Below are 20,756 nucleotides of genomic sequence, written 5' to 3'. Positions count from 1 at the left end.
TGATAAATATGATATTAGCAGTATTATTTGTGGTATTGACAGTATTATTTTTTTATTATTAAAATATAACCATTAAATATATTTTGATATTTGATCATTTAATATTGCTTATTTAATAATAGCTATTATTGTTATTATTAATTTAACAATTACAATTTAAATAGAAATATTTAAACATTAATTATTATTTTTAATAGTGTTTTGATAAATACGTCATTAGCAGTATTAGTAGTGGTATTGACAGTGTTATTATTTTTTTAATGTTTAAATATAGCCATTTAGAATATTTAAATATATTTTAATATTTGATCATTTAATATTGCTAATTTAATAAGAAGAACAACAACTGCAACTACTATTATTTTTAACAATTAAAATTCTTTAAAATATAAAGAAAACTTTACACATTGATCATTATTTTTAATAGTGTTTGGATAAATACGATAAAAGTATTAGCTGTGGTATTGACACTATTATTTTTTTAATGTTTAAATATAGCCATTTAGAATATTTAAATATATTTCGATATTTGATCATTTAATATTGATAGTTTAATAATAGCGATTATTATTATTATTCATTTAACAATTAAAATGATTTAAAATAGAAAGAAATATTTTAACATTGATCATTATTTTTTTATAGTTTTGATAAGTATAAAATTAGTTGTGGTATTGTCAGTATTATTAATTTTTTATTGTTAAAATATAGACATTTAGAATATTTAAATATATTTTAATATTTGATCATTTAATAATGCTAATTTAATAATAACAACAACAACTACTGCTACTACTTTTATTTTTAACAATTAAAATTCTTTCAAATATAAAGAAATATTTAAACATATTTATTAAAACACTATAAAAATGATAAAAGTATTAGTAGTGGTATTGGCAAGATTATTATTTTTTATTGTTAAACTATTTAGAACATTTAAATATATTTTGATATTTGATCATTTAATAATAGCAATTATTATTAATAATTTAACAATTAAAATGTATGTAATATTTAAACATTGATCATAATTTGTAATAGTGTTTTGATAAATACGATATTAAGATTAGTTGTGGTGTTGACAGTATTTTTTTTTATTATTAAAACATAACCATTAAAATAACTTTTATTGTTATTATTTTAACAGTTCAATTTACATTTAAAACAAATAAATATTTAATCAGTTTTAGTAGTATTCTCATTCTTTATTATTAAAATATAACCATTTAAAGTATTTTTAAATATTATAATTTAACAATTCAAATTATATTTATATATTTATTATTATATTTATTTATACATTGTATAAATTATGACATTATCTGATAAATTATAAAGGTGTATATATATCTGATTAATTATAAAAAAGTATAATAAGTTTGTCTATATTTTGTATGAATTGAAATGTTTATTTTTATTTAAAAAATAAAATGTATGGTGTTTTGTTTTACTTTTTTGTGATGTTTCAATCATGTGTTTGTGTGTAGGGCCGTGTGGAGGTGGAGATCGGGAAAGAGGGTTTGAAGTTTGAGAACGGGGCGTTCACCTACTACGGCGTTTCGGCGCTCACAGCTCCCTCCTCAGGTTTGTCCTGGCAATCCAAAATCACCATTTTATTCAAAGCTGACTCATGAATGCTGCTTCATGACAGTCAAATACATTCCTGTGAGTTTTGGTTGTAAACTGTGGAGCAACAAAACAAAAGCAGCTGATTCTGTAAACTGTGTGTGTTTTGAAAGCAAAAGGTCTATATGGGACCATTGTTTAGATGTTGATGTTCATCTGAGCACTCACACTGCAATCTTTCCAGTTTTTCTGTCCTCACTAAGAGTAAAATGCAGCAGGAAGTGATTTGTTTTCATGATGATTAATATACAGTTCAGTCGATTACAGTTTAGACCAATGAGATTTCACTGTGGGCGGAGCTACTCGACGCAACACAACAAACATATCTGCAGTAGCAGTTGATTAGGACAAAAAATTCAGATAAACATCTGAGGAATTGATAAGATTTATCACTTGTTATTTTATTGCGTTACGCCTGATTAGGACCACAGTGTTATTGCTGTGAATGTCGTAGTCTGTGTTCTGGTATATTGACTGCGATGATTGTTTGTGTGATCAGTCCATCAGTCTCCGGTGTCCACGCAGCGTCAGTCTCCCAGAGACCCCTTTGATCTGGGAGAGGCCACCAGCCCGTCCAGCTACTGTCCCGACTACACAGTACGAGCCCTCACAGACCTGCAGTTGATCAAGGTGAGTGCAGAATAACACGTGAGACACGCAGCTCACTTAGCTTGGGGTTATTCTTGTTTTTTTTCCATGATTATTTTCTACGACGTGTATTTATTCATATTTGATCATGGATCATTGCTTAATATGAATCAAAAATCAGTTGGTTTCTGGTCTTATTGTGCATGATTCCTCAAGGCATGCTTTTTTTTTTTTTTTTTTTTTTTTTTTTTTATATATATATATATAAAAATGTTTGCCCCGGTTCATTTTAATCAAAACATACATACATACAAAATTTTCAGCTGATGTCAAATTAAAATTTCAGTCGGTGGTGTATATATATATATATGTATATGTATATGTAATAATTTTTTTATATCAATCTTTTATTTTAACATTTGAATATATTTAAGAACTATTACTATTTTACATATATATTTTACATATTATTATACTTATATATTTAAATATTTTTATTATTATTACTGTCACATAATAATAAAATATATTTAAAATATTTTTTAGTGGTAGTAGTATTTTGCATTAAATATTTTATATTTATTTTATTTTAAGATTTAATTGATTATTATTAGTAGTATTATTATTGTAACATTTATATATATTTTAACATACATACATATTTTTATACACACACACACACACACACACATATTTTTATACACATATTTTTTACACACATACATACATATTTTTATACATACACACATACATATTTTTATACATACACACACACACACATTTTTATACAACCACACATTTTTATACATACACACACACATACATATTTTTTACACACATGCACACACACACACACACACATATTTTTTACACACATGCACACACATTTTTATACATATTTTATACATACATACACACATTTATACATACACACATTTTTATACATACACACACACATACATATTTTTATACATACATTTTTATACATACACACATACATATTTTTATACATACACACATACATATTTTTATACATACACACATACACATTTTTATACATACATTTTTATACATACACACATACATATTTTTATACATACATACATATTTTTATACATACACACATACATATTTTTATACATACACACATACATATTTTTATATATACACACATACATATTTTTATACATACACACATACATATTTTTATACATACACACATACACATTTTTATACATACATTTTTATACATACACACATACATATTTTTATACATACACACATACACATTTTTATACATACATTTTTATACATACACACATACATATTTTTATACATACACACATACACATTTTTATACATACATTTTTATATATACACACATACATATTTTTATACATACACACATACATATTTTTATACATACACACATACACATTTTTATACATACATTTTTATACATACACACATACATATTTTTATACATACACACATACACATTTTTATACATACATTTTTATACATACACACATACACATTTTTATACATACATTTTTATACATACACACATACATATTTTTATACATACATATTTTTATACATACACACATACATATTTTTATACATACATTTTTATACATACACACATACATATTTTTATACATACATACATATTTTTATACATACACACATACATATTTTTATACATACACATACATATTTTTATACATACATACATACATATTTTTATACATACACACATACATATTTTTATACATACACACATACATATTTTTATACATACACATACATATTTTTATACATACACACATACATATTTTTATACATACATATTTTTATACATACACATACATATTTTTATACATACACGCATACATATTTTTATACATACACGCATACATATTTTTATACATACACGCATACATATTTTTATACATACACGCATACATATTTTTATACATACACGCATACATATTTTTATACATACACGCATACATATTTTTATACATACACGCATACATATTTTTATACATACACACATACATATTTTTATACATATTTTTATACATACACACATACATATTTTTATACATACACACATACATATTTTTATACATATTTTTATACATACACACATACATATTTTTATACATATTTTTATACATACACACATACATATTTTTATACATACACACATACATATTTTTATACATACACACATACATATTTTTATACATATTTTTATACATACACACATACATATTTTTATACATACACACATACATATTTTTATACATACATATTTTTATACATACACGCATACATATTTTTATACATACACATACATATTTTTATACATACACACATACATATTTTTATACATACACACATACATATTTTTATACATATTTTTATACATACATATTTTTATACATACACACATACATATTTTTATACATACACACATACATATTTTTATACATACACACATACATATTTTTATACATACATTTTTATACATACACACATACATATTTTTATACATACATATTTTTATACATACACACATACATATTTTTATACATACATACATACATACATATTTTTATACATACACACATACATATTTTTATACATACACACATACACATTTTTATACATACACACATACATATTTTTATACATACACACATACATATTTTTATACATACACACATACATATTTTTATACATACATATTTTTATACATACACATACATATTTTTATACATACACACATACATATTTTTATACATACACACATACATATTTTTATACATACACACATACATATTTTTATACATACACACATACATATTTTTATACATACATATTTTTATACATACATTTTTATACATACATATTTTTATACATACACACATACATATTTTTATACATACACACATACATATTTTTATACATACATATTTTTATACATACATTTTTATACATACATATTTTTACACACATACATATTTTTATACATACATATTTTTATACATACATTTTTATACATACATATTTTTATACATACACACATACATTTTTATACATACACATACATATTTTTATACATACATACATACATATTTTTATACATACACACATACATATTTTTATACATACACACATACATATTTTTATACATACATATTTTTATACATACACATACATATTTTTATACATACATACATATTTTTATACATACACATACATATTTTTATACATACACATACATATTTTTATACATACACACATACATATTTTTATACATACATATTTTTATACATACACACATACATATTTTTATACATACACACATACATATTTTTATACATACACACATTTTTATACATACACATATACATATTTTTATACATACACATACATATTTTTATATATACACACATACATATTTTTATACATACACACATTTTTATACATACACACATTTTTATACATACACACATACATATTTTTATACATACACACATTTTTATACATACACACATACATATTTTTATACATACACACATACATATTTTTATACACACATACATATTTTTATACATACACACATACATATTTTTATACACACATACATATTTTTATACATACACACATACATATTTTTATACATACACACATACATATTTTTATACATACACACATTTTTATACATACACACATTTTTATACATACACACATACATATTTATATACACACATACATATTTTTATACATACACACATTTTTATACATACACACATTTTTATACACATACATATTTTTATACATACACACATTTTTATACATACACACATACATATTTTTATACATACACACATACATATTTTGATACATACACACATACATATTTTGATACATACACACATACATATTTTGATACATACACACATACATATTTTTATACATACACACATACATATTTTGATACATACACATATTTTGATACATACACACATACATATTTTGATACACACATACATATTTTGATACATACACACATACATATTTTTATACATACACACATATTTTTATACATACACACATACATATTTTTATACATACACACATACATATTTTTATACATACACACATACATATTTTTATACATACACACATACATATTTTTATACATACACACATACATATTTTTATACATACACACATACATATTTTTATACATACACACACACATATTTTGATACATACACACATACATATTTTGATACATACACACATACATATTTTGATACATACACACATACATATTTTGATACATACACACATACATATTTTGATACATACACACATACATATTTTGATACATACACATACATATTTTGATACATACACATACATATTTTGATACATACACACATACATATTTTTATACATACACATACATATTTTGATACATATACACATACATATTTTTATACATACACACATACATATTTTTATACATACACACATACACATTTTTATACACACATACACATTTTTATACACACATACATATTTTTATACATATACACATACATATTTTTATACATACATATTTTTATACATACACACACATACACTTTTATACATACACATTTTTATACATACACACATACACATTTTTATACATACACACATACATATTTTTATATATACACACATACACATTTTTATACACACATACACATTTTTATACACACATACATATTTTTATATATACACACATATTTTGATACATACACACATACATATTTTGATACATACACATACATATTTTGATACATACACATACATATTTTGATACATACACATACATATTTTGATACATACACACATACACTTTTATACACACATACATATTTTTATACATATACACATACATATTTTTATACATACATACATATTTTTATACATACACACATACATATTTTTATACATACACACATTTTTATACATACACACACATACACTTTTATACATACACACACATACACTTTTATACATACACATTTTTATACATACAAACACATACATATTTTTATACATACACATATTTTTATACAAACACACATTTTTATACATACAAACACACATATTTTTATACATACACATTTTTATACATATTTTTATACAAACACACATTTTTATACATACACACATGCATATTTTTATACATATTTTTGTACATACAAAAATGTGTGTAAAAATACGTGTGTAAAATTGTTTATGTATGTATGTGTATAAAAGTGTATGTATAAAAATGTGTGTATAAAATATGTATGTGTGTGTGTGTGTATAAAAATATGTGTATGTGTGTATGTGTATAAAATATGTATGTGTGTATAAAATATGTATGTGTATGTGTATAAAAATATGTGTATGTGTATAAAATGTGTCTGTGTGTATAAAATGTGTGTGTGTGTGTATGTGTGTATAAAAATGTGTATGTGTGTGTGTGTATAAAATATGTATGTGTGTATGTGTATAAAAATGTGTATGTGTATAAAATGTGTCTGTATAAAATATGTATGTGTATGTTTATAAAAATGTGTGTGTGTGTATAAAATGTGTGTGTGTGTGTGTGTATAAAATATGTATGTGTATAAAAATGTGTGTGTGTGTGTATAAAATGTGTGTGTGTGTGTGTGTGTGTGTGTGTGTATAAAATATGTATGTGTATAAAAATGTGTGTATGTGTATAAAATTTGTCTGTGTGTGTATAAAATGTTTGTATGTGTATGTTTATAAAAATGTGTGTGTGTAAAAATGTGTGTGTGTGTGTGTGTGTGTGTGTGTGTGTGTATAAAAATATGTGTGTATGTGTATAAAAATGTGTGTATAAAAATGTGTTTGTGTGTATAAATGTATAAAAATATTTATATATTTGTGTATGTATGTGTGTATAAAAATGTGTTTGTATGTATGAATGTATAAAAATGTTTATGTATGTGTGTATGTATGAAAATACGTGTTTGTATGCGTGTGTGTGTGTGTGCGTGTGCGTGTGTGCGCGCGCGTGTAAAAAAATACGTATGTATAGGTGCTGGTCATATAATTAGAATATCTTCAAAAAGTTGATTCTAGTTGATTCGTCAGTCTAGTTCTGTATGCTACATGGGGAAGACTGCTGCTTTGACAGTTGTCCAAAAGATGGCCATTGACACCTTGCACAAGGAGGGCAAGACACAAAAGGTCATTGCAAAAGAGGCTGGCTGAGCGCATAAATAGAGAGGCGAAGGGAAGGAAAAGATGTAGAAAGAAAGTGTACAAGCAATAGGGATAACCGCACCCTGGAGAGAATTGTGAAACAAAACCCATTAAAAAATGTGGGGGAGATTCACAAAGAGTGGACTGCAGCTGGAGTCAGTGCTTCAAGAACCACTACTCACAGACGTATGCAAGACATGGGTTTCAGCTGTCGCATTCCTTGTGTCAAGCCACTCTTGAACAACAGAGAGCATCAGAAGCGTCTCGCCTGGGCTAAAGACAAAAAGGACTGGACTGCTGCTGAGTGCTCCAGTCTGATATGTTCTCTGATGAAAGTAAATTTTGCATTTCCTTTGGAAATCAGGGTCCCAGAGTCTGGAGGAAGAGAGGAGAGGCACAGAATCCACGTTGCTTGAGGTCCAGTGTAAAGTTTCCACAGTCAATGATGGTTTGGGGTGCCATGTCATCTGCTGGTGTTGGTCCACTGTGTTTTCTGAGGTCCAAGGTCAACGCAGCTGTATACCAGGACGTTTTAAAGCACTTCATGCTTCCTGTTGCTGACCAACTTTATGGAGATACAGATTTCATTTTCCAAGAGGACTTTGCACCTGCACACACTGCCAAAGCTACCAGTACCTGGTTTAAGGACCATGGTATCCCTGTTAACTGACCTTAACCCCATAGAAAATCTATGGAGTATCGTGAAGAGAAAGATGCGATACGCCAGACCCAACAATGCAGAAGAGCTGAAGGCCACTATCAGAGCAATCTGGACTCTCATAACACCTGAGCAGTGCCACAGACTGATCGACTCCATGACACGCCGCATTGCTGCAGTAATTCAGGCAAAAGCAGCCCCAACTAAGTATGTAAGCGTGCTGTACATGTTCATACTTTTCAGTTGGCCAAGATTTCTAAAAATCCTTTCTTTGTATTGGTTTTAAGTAATATTCAAATTTTCTGAGATACTGAATTGGGGTTTTCATTAGTTGTCAGTTATAATCATCAAAATTAAAAGAAATAAACACTTGAAATATATCAGTCTGTGTGGAATGAATGTATACATTATACAAGTTTCACTTCTTGAATGGAATTAGTGAAATAAATCAACTTTTTGAAGATATTCTAATTATATGACCAGCACCTGTATTTATGTGTGTGTATATGTGTGTATGTAAGAGTGTGTGTATGTATGTGTGAGTGCGTATATGTGTGTATTTGTAAAATGAAATAAATATAAAAATGTTAAAATACTACAACTAGTAAAAAAATAAAATATATTTTAAATGTTACAATAATAATACATTTAAATATTTTTAAATGTTAAAATAAAATAAATACAAAATATTTCATGTTAAAAAACTACTATTACTAAAAAATACTTTAGATATATTTAAAATGTTACAATAATAATAATAATAAAAATAATAATAATTAAGATATATATAGAAAAATGTGAAATTCATACCCCTGGCAAATTCTAACTTAAAAAGTTACTTTTATTCAACCAGCAAGTTTTTTTTGACTGGAAATGACATGCTTCTCCCAAAAGATGATGTACAAGAGGCATCATTGTGGAAAAAAATATTTCTCAGCTTTGATTTACATTTGAACAAAAAGTGTCATGTCCAAAATTATTCATACCCTTTGCAAACTGTCACAGTCTATGGGAAAATCCAAAGTTCTATACCATTCCAAATAGTCCAAGCTGTTCTAAAGCATCCTAATTACCCTGATTCATTGGGAACAGCTGTTTTAATCAACTCAACAGGTGAAAAACAGAAGCTCTCTACTGTTGGCAGACAGTCCAACGAACACTGCACACTGCTGGGATCCACGGACGCAGACCAAGGAGGACACCACTTCTCCAGATAAGGCACACAAAAGCCTGCTTGGCCTTTGCAAATGCTCAAAAAAGGAGAAGCCTTCAACTAGACATGTGCCGGTATTCGGTAATGCAATAAATCGCGGTAATGAATATGCACGATATTGTTATCGTGGGCACTTCAAAATACCGTGAAAAATAATAGATCAGAATTTATATTTATAGAACGCGCATTAGCTTATTTTCCGTCAACCGCTTAAACAAACACGGTGTATATGCTGCGCGAAACACGTGCGCACACTGAATGTAAACAATCCCCACATGTAGAAGCACTGTGTGCATGCGGCGCAGTGCGCACTCTAGTCTAATGTAAACAATCCTCACATGGAGAAGAAGCATGGCGGAAGGAGGAACACTGCCGACGATTTATCCCCCTTCTAAAAGCAGGGCTGCCAACTCTACGCATTCAGCGTGAGACTCACGCAATTTACACTTCTCACACACTCTCGCGCCACGCATCCATTTTCTCACACAGAGAAAAATCACGGAGCAAAGAGAACATGGAGACCGACAGACTACTAGAACAGAGCAGGTTACTTTTGATATTAAAAAAAATTCTCAGGTTCTGTCCATTTTATTCCGAAATTCAGACAATAAATACCGTTTTGGTGCTTGTAAATGTGACGTGACCGATCGCTGTAGCGCTTCAGTTCAAGTAAACCGATCATCTGTTACTTTTTATTTAAAGATACAGTACAACTTACCGAAAGATATGCCTACATAATTTCGATCAGTGTTTTTCAACCACGGAAAGAGGTCAATAAAACTGCAGGTGAACAATTATGTCACAGAACGTTACATTTACCTTAGTTGACTAGAAAAAAAATAGCTATAGAGAGGAGTATTTTGCTAAATATATGCACTATATTACATTTGTATTATATTTTTACTTGTCATAATTGTTATTATAATGAAAGCCAAATTGTATTTAATTTAATTTGTTAATTTTTAACCTTTAATAATACCAGCTAACAGGGCTCTCTGTCTGTTTAAAGCATTATGTGAGATATATATTTTTTTTCTTGAGAAAAATTTACATGTTGGCTATCTACTGTAGCCTACCTAATTTTTATCCAAAGAGTCAATATTGAATCAAGATTGAAATCAAATCCCAAGAATTGAAATCATGAAAATTGTGTAAAATTCTGTTTAGTTACCAAATGTTTTGACAATCGCAATTACACCTATTGTAATGCAAGTTGTTTTTTTAATGCAAGTTGTTCCCTCCCCCACCACCACTCCATCCATTTCTCCTGAGCAATTAAAATATTGTGATAATACCGTATACCGTGATAAAAGCTCAATCAATTAATCGCAGCATGAAAATTTGATACCGGCACATGCCTACCTTCAACCCTAAGAACACCATTCCCACTGTCAAACATGGTGGTGGGAACCTAATGTTTTGGGAGTGTTTTTCAGCCGGTGGACCAGGGAACCTAATCACAGTAAACAGCACCATGAAAAAGGAGCAATACATCAAAATTCTCAACAACAACATCAGGCAGTCTGCAGAGAAACTTGGCCTTGGGCACCAGTGGACATTTCAGCACGACAACGACCCAAAACACACAGCAAAAGTGGTGAAGAAATGGTTAGCAGACAAAAATGTGTTCTGCAGTGGCCCAGCCAGAGTCCTGACTTAAATCCAATTGAGAATCTTCGGAGGGAGCTAAAGATCAGGGTGATGGCAAGGAGACCCTCCAAAATGAAAGAGTTGAAGGTCATCGCTAAAGATGAATGGGCAAAAACACCAGTGGAAAAAGCTGGTCAGCAATTATAGGAAGCATTTGATTGCTGTAATTGCCAGTAAAAGGCTTTTCTATTGATTATTGAGAAGGCTATGAATAATTTTGGACATGCCACTTTTTGTTTAAATATAAATAAAAAAAATGATGCCTTTTGGACATCGTCTTATTATCTTCTGGGAGATGTCTGTGTCATTTCTAAAAAAAAAATAAAAAATAAAAACTTGCTGGTTGAATAAAAGTTACTTTAAGGCCGTGTTCACACTTGGCGTCCTTTTCCAAACTGCCAGCGTCTGTTTTACATTCTAATCCTATGGAGTAAACCGTCTTTTCAAAAAAGCCCTGAGCGCTTTTTTAAACGCCACCGCCGGCGTCTTTTTCTGCAGCTCAGAGCGTCTTTTTATGTTGAAAAAAGTTGAACTTTTTAAAAGAAAACGCCCTACGATCACACCGAACGCGTCTTTCAGTTCTAAAAACGCGAGGCGCACAGCACTGCCTTTTTTGGTGACTTTTAATAAAAGAGCAGTGTGCTGCGGTTTTTTTATGTTGCTAAGCAACGACCAAAACTGCTGTCCTGTCAGTCAAATCAAAGGATTATAGCGCGAGCGCTCTAAAAACTTTGTTTTTTTTCTGTTAAGTAAACTGTCATATTAGCAGAAACCCTAAATATACAGCTCCGGGTTACCCACGATAGACACCGACACCAAAGGTTTCTCCTCTAACTCTTGCAGTCTGCGGACTTTTTAAGCAACGTTAAACTTTCGTCACCACAACAGAAGGCCCGCCTCTCCATACATGCGATTGGACAATGGAAAAGAACGCGAATGACGTTGGGCGTTTTTCCGCTCAGAGTTGATTTTTTTTCAACTTCAGGCGCTCAGAGCGCTCCTGCAAAAACGCGAGGCGCAGCAGGCAGCGAAAACGCGAGGCGCCCGGGGCGCATAAGCAGCGCGGAGAACGCTCACTGCCAACAGAAAACCATTCAAAAGAGGCGCCTCCAACTGCAAAAACGCGTTCGGTGTGATCGCGGCCCTAGTCAACTTTTTCTTGTCAAAAAAGACGCCAAGTGTGAACGCAGCCTAAGTCAGAATTTGCCAGGGGTATGAATAATTTTGGACTTGACTGTATGTATGTATGTATATGTGTATTGATTTATGCAATTGTAGTTGATTTCCCTCATCAAAGTTTACAGTGCACAGTGTTGTATCTTTGAATTGATGCAAAAAAAAAAGTTGGACAAACCAAAAGACAAAGTTTATAATGCTGTGATACATCTTTATTTTGCAACTTGTTATCAAAGACATTTTCATCATGCATGAATAATGTACTTGTGTGACCTTCAGAAGAGATCTCCTTTGCTTGTTCTGCTATTAAAATTGTCCCGTATCCCATAGGTGACCCGCCTGCAGTACCTCAATGCCGTGATGGCGTCGCGGGTGGCCCAGAGCCCCGACCCGCCCGAAATTAAGATCCTGCCCAACAGTCAAACCAAACTCCTGAACGAGAAAAACACTACTCAAGGTACGTCTCACACCGGCACACATGCATGACAGCGAGTACATAACTCTTTGTGCTTTTGATTTTGCGTATTTTCTTCTTTCAGTTTTTTTGTGTAATTTGCTAGTGTCGGAATGTTGTGGAGTCTAAACATGCAAGAACAGGTCAATCGGGGAATGTCTATGAAACTTCATCGCTCTCTTCCGCTGAACTAAGACTGTTCTCTTTCTTTGTCTTTTTCTCTCCTTCCCTTCATTTTCTCCCTCTTTTTCTCTCCATTAGACTTTCAGCTCCACTTTTCATTCTTTGACGCAATTGACAACTACTGTTAGTGTGCTTTGCATGAGGTAAATGCAAGTGATAAGCATGGTATGTTACGTTTGAAACATGTATCCCATCAGCACATGGACACATAACAGAGCGCCACCAGGTGGTTGGTATGATACATCAGTGCATGTCAAATGAGACGCATACTGATATGAGCTTGAGACAATGTTTTCCTCCTAATTTTCTAATGCCACCGTTTTGCAAAGTAACCCTCTTCTATATTAATGCTGTCTGTTGGCACCTCCACATTAAACTCTCAGACAGGATATAAATGTCCAGGTAGGTCTACTTATGAAGTTCCCTTCACCCCATTAAACAGTTAGCTAATTACCAATGTTTGTTTATTTATTAATTGTTATTGTTATTAATTGGTCAATAAATTAATTTTGGCCAAATAATATTTTGAGATCTGTAAAACTGTTTTTTAAATAAGTTTCTTATGCTCATTGTGGCTGCTTTTCTTTGATAAAAAATACAAAATATATATATTTATCTATATAGATTTATATACATTTAAATATCATTTATTGTGATGCAAAGCTGAATTTTCAGCATCATTACTCCAGTCTTCAGTGTCCCTTCAGAAATTATTGTAATATGCTGATTTATTATTAGTGTTGGAAACAGTTGCTGCTTAATATTTTTTGGAGCGTGTGATACATTTTTCAAGATTCTATGATGACTAAAAAGTTCAAAAGAACAGAAAATTTTTTAGAATATATTTAAAAATGTAATTTATTCCTGTGATCAAAGCTGAATTTTTTTTAGCATCATTACTCCAGTCTTCAGTGTCACATGATCTTTAGAAATTATTCTAATATCCCGTTTTTTTTTTTTATAATAATTATTATAATTATTAACATTATTATAATTCAGGATTCTTTTGGGAGGGAGGGGGATTATAGAAATGAATACTTTTATTTAGCAAGAATGCTTTAAATTGATATTTATAATGTTACAAAATATTATTTTTTATTTCAGATAAATGCTGTTCGTTTGAACTTTCTATTCATCAAAGAAATTAGAAAAAATATGCTGTTTTCAACATAATAATAATCAATGTTTTGAGCAGCAAATCAGCATATTAGAATGATTTCTGAAGGATCAAGTGAAACTAAAGACTCAAAAAAAAAATCAGCTTTGAAATCACGGAAATAAATTACATTTTAAAATATATTCTAATACAAAAGCAGTTTTTTTTTTTTATATTTCAAATTTCTAAAATATTTCAAAATGTTACTGTTTTTGCTGTACTTTTTAATCAAATAAATGCAGGCTTGGTGAGCAGAAGAGACTTCTTTAAAAAAAAAAACAAAAAAAAAAAACATTGAAAATGCCCAAAAACTTTTGACTGGTTGTGTGTGTGTGTGTATATATATATTGCCGTGAGAGTGAGTAAAACATGGGATAATTTTCATTTTGGACTCTTTAAATGTGCTTTGGGGAACCAAAATGGTTCCTTTATGGAATCACTGCGAAAACCTTCCTTTGGCCCAATTATTTATGTGTATGTATGTATATATATATATATGTATATGTATATGTATATGTATATATATATATATATATACACACACACACACACACAACATGTGAACTTTGTGACTCTTTACCACATGTTTACCGATAATAAGCTACTAGTAATAACACATTTCTGATGAAACTGTAGTGATTCATTGGCCTTTAATTTGAATATTAAATTGTCAGCTAAATTATTTTTACTCATTTTGGAATGACGTCAGAATATGTTATCAGGGAATGATGAAACACTGTTTTTGACGGACGGTTTCACTCTGGTGTCCCCGGGATCTGCAGGTGCGAGCAAGAGCCAGGAATCCAGGCCAGACGAGGAGCTTCACAGCCAGAGAGGAGCGTTTTGACCTTCTACCTAACCTTCCTGCAGAACTCACAAGGATTTTATTATGACAACTAATTTGTTTTTGTCGTCTTAAATGAATCTTTTACTCCTGGAATGCAGCGATTTGAGCCAGATGGAGGGACTGTTGAGGAAAACAAAAAAGACGTGTCTTTCTGTTCAGACGGGATCTGTTCTCACTGTTCTGCTTACTCAGCTGTTCCCTCTGATGTTACTTCCTCTGCACTCTGTTTGAGTTCACTTATTTCTTTCAAGTGTATGCGTGTGCATATGTGCTACTAAATTAAATGGTGTGCCAAGATCTTAATATCCCTGTCTTATCATATGAGCAGTATTGCAACCCTGAATCGTCAAGCCCTAACGTGCCAAAATAGGTTCAGAGCGACAGAAAATAGCCATTTACTCACCCTCATGCCATTCCAAACACACAATCTTGTCTTTTCACATATCTTTTCCAATTATTAGTGATTCCATACATATTTGAACTGGCATTTCCAAGAAACAAATGGCCTAAAACCTTTGAGCAAGCACTATTTAAAATAAAGGTTCTTTATTGGCATCAATTGGTCCATGAGGAACCTTCAACATTTATGGAACCAAAAGGTTCTTTATAGTGGAAATAAGTTCTTTAGATTAAAATGTTCACTTAGATGTTAAACTGTTCACTTAATGGGTTCATTTTCATTTTTTGGGTGAACTAACCCTTTATTTACTCACCCTCAAGGCATCCTAGACTACCTTCTGTCAGACGAATCAAATTGGAGTTATATTAAAAATTATTCTGGCCCTCCCAAGCTCTATCCTCGCAATCGGTGGATGTTTCTGTTCAGCAGTCCAAAAGTGCATAAATCCATAATTAAAAGTGCTCCACACAGCTCAAGGGGGTGAATAAAGTAACGAATCGATGCATTTTTGTAAGAAAAATATCCATATTTAAGACATAATAATCACTTTTTTCTAGCTTGCGCTAACTGTCATATGTTCCAGGCGGATGAATTATGATGTATGCAAATGCGTAGCACATGCACAGCAGATTTTGTGAAAACCAACGTTTGTTTACAGGAGCAAAGGAAGCAAAGTTTCCTTACTTTAGTAAAGGAAAACCAGTCTCCTCTTTTTTCTTTACAAATCCTCCTTTTTTTACTTCTAATTCATGACCGGTGTTTTGTTTTGCTCTCTCCGCTTCCACATTTGTCGAAAACCTAGAGAAAACTGATTATTACATTTTAAATATGGATATTTTTCTTACAAAAACGCATTGATTCACTACAGGAGGCCTTTATTAACCCCCCGGAGCTGTGTGGAGCACTTTTTATTACGGATGGATGCACTTTATTAGACTTCTTTTCGACTGTTGAACAGCCATTCACTGCCATTATAAAACTTGGAAAAATCAGGACAATTTTTAATATAACTCTGATTGGATTCGACTTTAAGAAGCAAGTCATGTACACCTAGGATGCCGTGAGAGTGAGTAAAACATGGGCTAATCTTCATTTTGGACTCTTTAAATGTGCTTTGGGGAACCAAAATGGTTCTTTTATGGAATCACTGCGAAAACCTTCCTTTGGCACAATTATTTTTCAAGGAAACCCGAGGTATTAAGACTTGTATGGCTTAATATAACATAAATGATGTTTCTTACTAAAACATAGTAGAAAACCCACAAAAGGTATATTTTGAGACTATTATGTACTGTACTATGATGGATGACGTTATTTCGATGACGTAAAATGGTTGTACTTGGTGAGCTACTGATGCTAACTTTCGATATTTATTTTACCCCACAATTCGGAATAAGCAACTCGGAAAAACAACGCCACATTGTGTCGCTTTTGGTTGTAATTTTTTAGTCGAAGGGCAACAAGAGAAGCAATGTAAGTCTTTACTGCTTTCCTAGTGATACGAATAGTTGAAAACAATGGGAAGATACCTGTAGACGAATACAACTTCCCTAAAGACCTGCGTGTTTGTTCTCTCCACTTTAGCTCTTAAGCCTTTGAGGCTTTTTTTAACCAACCACAGCTACTGAAAGAGCTTTCATACTGTACAGCAGAGACAAGTGATAGATGCCATCCTAACAGGATGTAAACATGTAGACGCTTGTTAAAACGCTGCAGCCACTGAAGGAATTTCCCAGCATGGATTTCACTCAATATCCAGGGGCATGTAGACTCACTGTGGGAAAAAAATCCATGGAAAAGGCATTTGGTTTAAACCTATGCTTAAATATGTTGCCACCTTTATGCTCTTTCAGCAGCTGTGGTCATTGTGTCAGTATTTTATTTTCTGAAGAGTTGTGTAGTCCAAAATATGTATAACACAATGTGGATTTTCTACTAGCCTACATATTCCAGTAAGAGACATTTACGTTATGTTAAGCCATGCTTAGTCTTAATACCCAGGGTTCCCTTCCACAGTGTGAACTCTTTTCATTCCACTAAATGTTATTTAGATTAAAATGTTTATTACATTTAGAAAAATGGTTAGTTTAAGAACTGTTCACTGAAAGATTCTCTTTGGAACCAAAAATGTGTGCCACTGAAAAACCATTTTTGGTACCCTAAAGAACCTTTTAGCGAAACATTCTTAAAGGAACCATTATTTAATAGTGTAAAGACCATTTTAATAATTTAAAGAATGTTTATCCATTACCAAGAACCTTACGTGGAATGGAAAGGTTCTATTAATGGTCCTACATGGAGAAAAAACAACTATCTTTTAAAAAGTGTATTGCATTTGCTTTGAAAACCCATTGCAACATTTATTTTTAAGAGTGTAGGTAAAGGTTAACCAGTGATTATTACATTTAATCTTTTTCTAAAGACAGGTTTGACGAGTTTGGTCGGGTTGGGTGAGTCCTTAGGTGAAATATTCCTTTTATGTCCCATTATGTATGTGCCAATGAAAGTTGATCCACAGGAAATTAGCTAAAAGTGGAAAGCTGGATTTTTTTTTTCCACATAGAAGAAATTGTCTTGCAATGTTCAGTAATCAGAAACTGGGATGGAATGTCTCTTTTGAAATTTCTATACTTGGTCCTTTTGATTTATTACTTTTGACTAATATATTCCTCTCCAACTCTTCAGATTGTAAGATTTATTATTTGCTGAAAAACAAATTTGAGAGTGACGTTACATCATCTGCGTGACCCTGACCCAGTTTTTCACTGCATGTCTATGTCCGGCTGTCTTGTAATTCTGCATCTCAGAACATTTGCACATTAGGTGACTTAATGCCTTGCATGACTGTAGCAGCTGACAGTATAAACAAAAAACGTCCAAACTTTCCCATATTGGATTAACATGAAATTAGATTTTAGCAATACTGAAAACCCCAATGTTTATGAGGTTGTATTATATTTTGAAATACAGAAGCATTGTGTAGATGGGTAATTAACCCAAAACCTATATGGTGTTCTGTTATAATGAATTTGCTATTCATTCCATCCGCTTGTCCTAAAGAAGATGCTTGGTTTAAACATTCTATCTTATTTTAAATTACTTTAAATGACATTCAAGCCTACACTACCATTCAAATAATTGCTTTAATAAGTTTCTTAATGCTCACCAAGGATGTTTGTTTGATCAAAAATAATAAAATATTATTTCAGTTTAAAATATCTGTTTTCTATTTGAATATATTTTAAAATGTAATTTATTCATGTCAGGCAAAGCTGAATTTTCAACATCATTACTCCAGTCTTCAGTGTCACTGATGTTTCAGAAATCATTCTCATATGCTGATTTGCTGAAACAAGAAACATTTCTTATTATCAATGTTGAAAACAGTTGTGCTGCTTCATATTTTTGTGGAAACCAATACATTTTTCAAAGAACGGCGTTTATTTGAAATAGAAATCTTAAATGTCTTTATTGTCAGTTTTGATTAATTTAGGACATTCTTTCTGAATAAAAGTACTAATTTCTTTAAAATAATAATAATAATAATAATAATAATAATAATGACCCCAGACTTTTTGAACGGTAGTGCGTAATTTGGAAAGAGTGTGGTTTTCAGGATAAACTTTATGTACAAGAAATTCAAGCCTTTGTTGTTTTGTTGATGCAAATAGTCATGTAACCTTTTTTAGCAGTCATTTACAAGTGCTTATTTATGTTGCTGTCATTATAACCCATCCGCTAAAAACTGAGCGCACCGATCAGTGTGTGATCCAAGTAAATATTTTTCTGCTGTTCAAAATGTTGTACTGTTTGTTCTGTTGTAAAAGTCAATTTATATGGTCACAAAATAACAAATGTATATAATATATATATATATATATAAAATCCTTTTCTTGTCTTACTCTATCAAGGGAAATGCTCGGATTTTTTGCATAGGTTAGAGATGACTGTAAATTAATAAACTTCTGAATCATTGTAAAGCGGGAACAGTTGCTGGCAGATGTCAATTTTTCAGGTACAAACATAGATATTACCAGGGATTCAAACACACTTTTACTTCAGACCAGCCATTTTTGGTAGTTGAGATTCAAATCTTCTCTGTATTGTACATGAGCCATTGAATGCTCTTGATATCGACTCTTTCATAGGAAATAAACACAACCCAGTGCTAAACTGATTGTCCTTGATTTTGTATTGTTTCCAGTATGCTACTTTTCTCCGGAATTAAAAAATGTCCAGGTTTTGGCTTTGTTTTTCAGTAGACTACAGTCATACGTATGCATGAAAGCCTATTTCCGCCACGCAAGAAAAAAAAATCATGCCTTAAAAAAAAAATCTAAACTATGACATACTTAAGTCATAATTATGAGATAAAAAAATCGAAATTGAGATAAAAAGTTTAAATTATGACTTTAAAAGCCATAATTATTAGATAAAAAGTGGAAACTATGACAAAGTTGAAATTATGACTTTTAAAGTCCTAATTACAAGATAAAATCTAAATTTAC

The 20,756-nt window shown here is 30.7% G+C and overlaps 1 protein-coding gene across 2 annotated transcripts in view; it reads left to right on the top strand.

The window, feature by feature from the left end:
* The window catches only part of LOC141298860 (metal transporter CNNM3), a 29,194-nt gene extending 8,773 nt beyond the window's left edge, over positions 1-20,421 (top strand). The window contains exons 5-10 of one of the 2 annotated variants that reach the window (XM_073829176.1): positions 1,488-1,584; positions 2,126-2,256; positions 13,539-13,665; positions 13,924-13,988; positions 14,229-14,247; positions 15,784-20,421. In XM_073829176.1, the coding sequence (XP_073685277.1) occupies positions 1,488-1,584; positions 2,126-2,256; positions 13,539-13,665; positions 13,924-13,973 (405 nt within the window). In that variant the 3' untranslated portion in view covers positions 13,974-13,988; positions 14,229-14,247; positions 15,784-20,421. The remainder of the gene's footprint in view (positions 1-1,487; positions 1,585-2,125; positions 2,257-13,538; positions 13,666-13,923; positions 13,989-14,228; positions 14,248-15,783) is intronic. The other variant, XM_073829175.1, reaches the window with a different exon arrangement.
* Positions 20,422-20,756: the final 335 nt, after the last annotated feature.

Source organism: Garra rufa, chromosome 23 (assembly GCF_049309525.1).
Source record: "Garra rufa chromosome 23, GarRuf1.0, whole genome shotgun sequence".
Lineage (NCBI taxonomy): Eukaryota > Metazoa > Chordata > Actinopteri > Cypriniformes > Cyprinidae > Garra > Garra rufa.
This window is presented reverse-complemented; position numbering and strand designations above follow the sequence as displayed.